This window comes from Galendromus occidentalis, unplaced genomic scaffold, assembly GCF_000255335.2.
Source record: "Galendromus occidentalis unplaced genomic scaffold, Mocc_1.1 scf7180000077098, whole genome shotgun sequence".
Lineage (NCBI taxonomy): Eukaryota > Metazoa > Arthropoda > Arachnida > Mesostigmata > Phytoseiidae > Galendromus > Galendromus occidentalis.
The window spans coordinates 1-2,941 of NW_003805086.1; the positions used below are offsets into that span (position 1 = coordinate 1).

The 2,941-nt window shown below is 54.2% G+C and overlaps 1 protein-coding gene across 1 annotated transcript; it reads left to right on the forward strand.

Annotated features, from left to right (window-relative positions):
- Positions 1 to 72: 72 nt before the first annotated feature.
- LOC100902829 (uncharacterized) lies at positions 73 to 2,004 on the forward strand. Its single transcript, XM_003740935.2, has 2 exons — positions 73 to 821; positions 1,089 to 2,004. The coding sequence occupies exons 1-2, from the start codon at positions 73 to 75 to the stop codon at positions 2,002 to 2,004; spliced, it is 1,665 nt and encodes a 554-aa protein (XP_003740983.2).
- The last annotated feature ends 937 nt before the right edge of the window (positions 2,005 to 2,941 follow it).

Consider the following 2,941-nt stretch of genomic DNA (forward strand, 5'->3'; position numbering starts at 1 on the left):
TCCGCTGGCCTACTCGTGTGCGGCCAACATCGAAAGCCGCTTCTCCGACGAACCCTCTACATTTCACTCGTCATGGCGAAATCAAGGTTGGCTCCCCGCGATCGGATTACCATCCCCCGACTCGAGTTGCTCGCTGCTCTGATTGCGGTGCGACTGAAAGAATTTTTAACTCAGAATCTGAGCATTGCGTTCGAAGCCTACAGATTCTACACCGACTCGGCGATCACTTTCCATTGGGTCACATTCGCGAACCCTGGAGCATGGAAAACGTACGTCAGCAACCTGGTCATCGAAATACGGGCCAACTCCAGGCCGGAGGAATGGTTCCACGTCAAAGGCAAAAGGAACATCGCCGCCGACCTCGCCACTCGCGGGGTGAGCGCTGAGGCGCTCGAAAAATCTACAGAATGGTGGATCGGCCCTGAGTGGCTGCGTCTGCCGTTGGAGCAACAGCCATTAAGTCGACCGAGCGCGAGTGACGACGACGTCGCTGGAGTCAGAAGTGAATTGAGAGCGATTGTCGCTCCAATCGTCTCGCAACGGCCTCTTCTCGACCTGGCTCGCCATAGCTCCGCGGGCCGTGCCGTTCGCGTCCTGGCAAACGTCTTGCGGTTCTGTTCGTTAATTCGGCACTCGCCTTTGCCGGACGTCAAGCTGCTCCGCCAAACAGCTGAGTGTCATCTGATTCGCTGGGCTCAATGTGAGCACTTCCACACGGAAATCGAGGCCGTTCGATCAAAGGAACGGATCCCGGGAAACTCTAAATTGGGCGCCTTCAACCTCTTCCTTGACGAAGACGGACTTCTTCGCGCAAGGACCCGGCTGACTTGAGGACCCTTCTTCTCGTACAACGAAAAAAATCCGGTCGTCATACCCGGCGGTTCCAGACTGGCTGAACTGCTCGTGGTTGACGCTCACCGAGTGAACGCCCATTTCGGGGTGTCGACCGTCCTCTCGCAGCTCCGTCGGCGCATTTGGCTGACCAGGGGTCGGCAGATCGTCAGGGCAATCCTCAGATAATGCGTGGTGTGTCGCAAGCGTCATGGAGCGCCGGCGACGCAAATTGAAGCACCCTTACCCACGTCAAGGGCGGAGCTCCGCGACCCGTTCCATGTCACCGGGGTGGACTTCTGCGGTCCCTTTCACATTCGTCAACGCCAGGGCACGCATAAGGCCTACGTTGCTGTCTTCACTTGCACGACCATTCGAGCCGTACATCTCGAGTTAGTTCCCTCGCAATCAACTCCTCAAACACATTTGGCCATACGAAGATTTTTAGCATCACACCCCGCTTGCATTCGATTCATATCCGATAACGGCGCGTCCTTCGTGAAGGCAGCTACTGAACTGAAACGCCTGTTCAACACCGTCAGAAATCCCGACGTCCGGAAGGTTCTGAATGGTCGTAGCATCGACTGGTCATTCATCACGCCGAGGATGCCGTCTCATGGTGGATTCTATGAGGGGGCTGTCGGGATTCTAAAATCAGCACTGATCAAGACCCTAGGGCGAAGCCTGATTGGTTATGAGGAGTTTCGTACCGTCTTATGTGAGCTCGCAGCCATTATCAACGAGCGGCCGTTAACGTACGTTCCCAATGACGCGAACGAGCCGACTGCTATAACCTCTGCGCATTTTCTCCGAGGTGGTTTCTTTCACCGCGGTTACGCTGGTCTGCTGCAGACTGATAAACTACGCAGTGACGAGTTGGCCACAGCCGACGATCTCCGGCGAGGACTCGCCTTGAGGACGACGTATTTCAAGAGTGTCTCTGTGCGATGGTTCAGGGAGTACCTGTCACTCCTTCGATCCGCAAACGCGACGCGTGGCAAGCGATCGCCTCCAATCCGTGTCGACGACGTTTGCATCCTCGGAGAAGACAACGTCGCTCGGGTACGATGGCCGTTGGTTCGCGTCATCGAGGCGCACGCTGGTAGGGACGGCCTGGTTAGAACCTATACTGTGAAATTCGCCGCAGAGCCGCTCAGCTCTTGTACCCTTTGAAGGTTACATCCGAAGATCTTCCGAGGCTCCCTACGTCTGATTCGAACGACACTGTTACAGCTCCGCCGGAGTGATTACTTGTGATATCGCGACACCTCGTACATCTGTATATATTTCGGAGAAATCATTGTGATCCGTTGTAAATTAATGGGAGAAACGCGAGCGTTTCAGGGGGCAATGTAAAGAATATTCGTACCGTGCGCGTCGGGTGCGCTTGTGTGGCGCCCTCGCTCTCAAGATAAACAATAAGATAGCAACAAGTTGTGCCGTTTAGGGACTTCGTCTCGTCATGATCATGATTCCCCTCTGAATACAAACCCAAATAATTCACAAATGTCATCCTTATAATTTAAATGGATAGATATCCGGCAGATTCAACAAATAAATACTCCGCGCGGCGGTCTGCACTGAAGCTCAAAAAATAGGCGCTCGGAGATCGATGACGGACGTTCACGCTTCACGCGAAGCGTCCGAATCGCCAATCAGTCTCGATCGTCAACATTACCCAGTCGCCATCTTGAAGCGACGATAAGCGTGTGGTCGCGATAACGCGACTGTGACAAGAATCTCAAACTGAAGTCTCGATAACCCCACTTATCGGTCCACATCTATGACGGCATCCCCGGGTTTTGGACGAGCAAGTCTCCCCGGCCCGTCGTTCCTCGGGAATCAGTTCCCATAATCAGTGCAGGCCACCCGCTCTCGGAGCTAAGGATACCCCCTCGTGTACTCTCTCATTGGTCCAGCGGAGTGTACCCCACAGCGATGACACCGATTATTATGGGCTCGTCAATGAATGGATAGCCGTAAAGTTCCACATGCACGATCATGCTTACGAAAATTCCACGATGGCTCAATCGTACGGGGATCATACCTACAGCGTCTGGATTTGAATCTGCGGCGGGGATCAACTCCTCATCTCTATGCTCCCCGAGTT

What these genes read in the sequence shown, in the direction of transcription:
- LOC100902829 (XM_003740935.2), top strand. Translation starts at nt 73, where the DNA reads ATGGCGAAATCAAGGTTGGCTCCCCGCGATCGGATTACCATCCCCCGA. An exon ending in CTTCTTCGCGCAAGGACCCG is followed by an intron (nt 822 to 1,088) that starts GCTGACTTGAGG and finishes ACCCACGTCAAG; the next exon opens with GGCGGAGCTCCGCGACCCGT.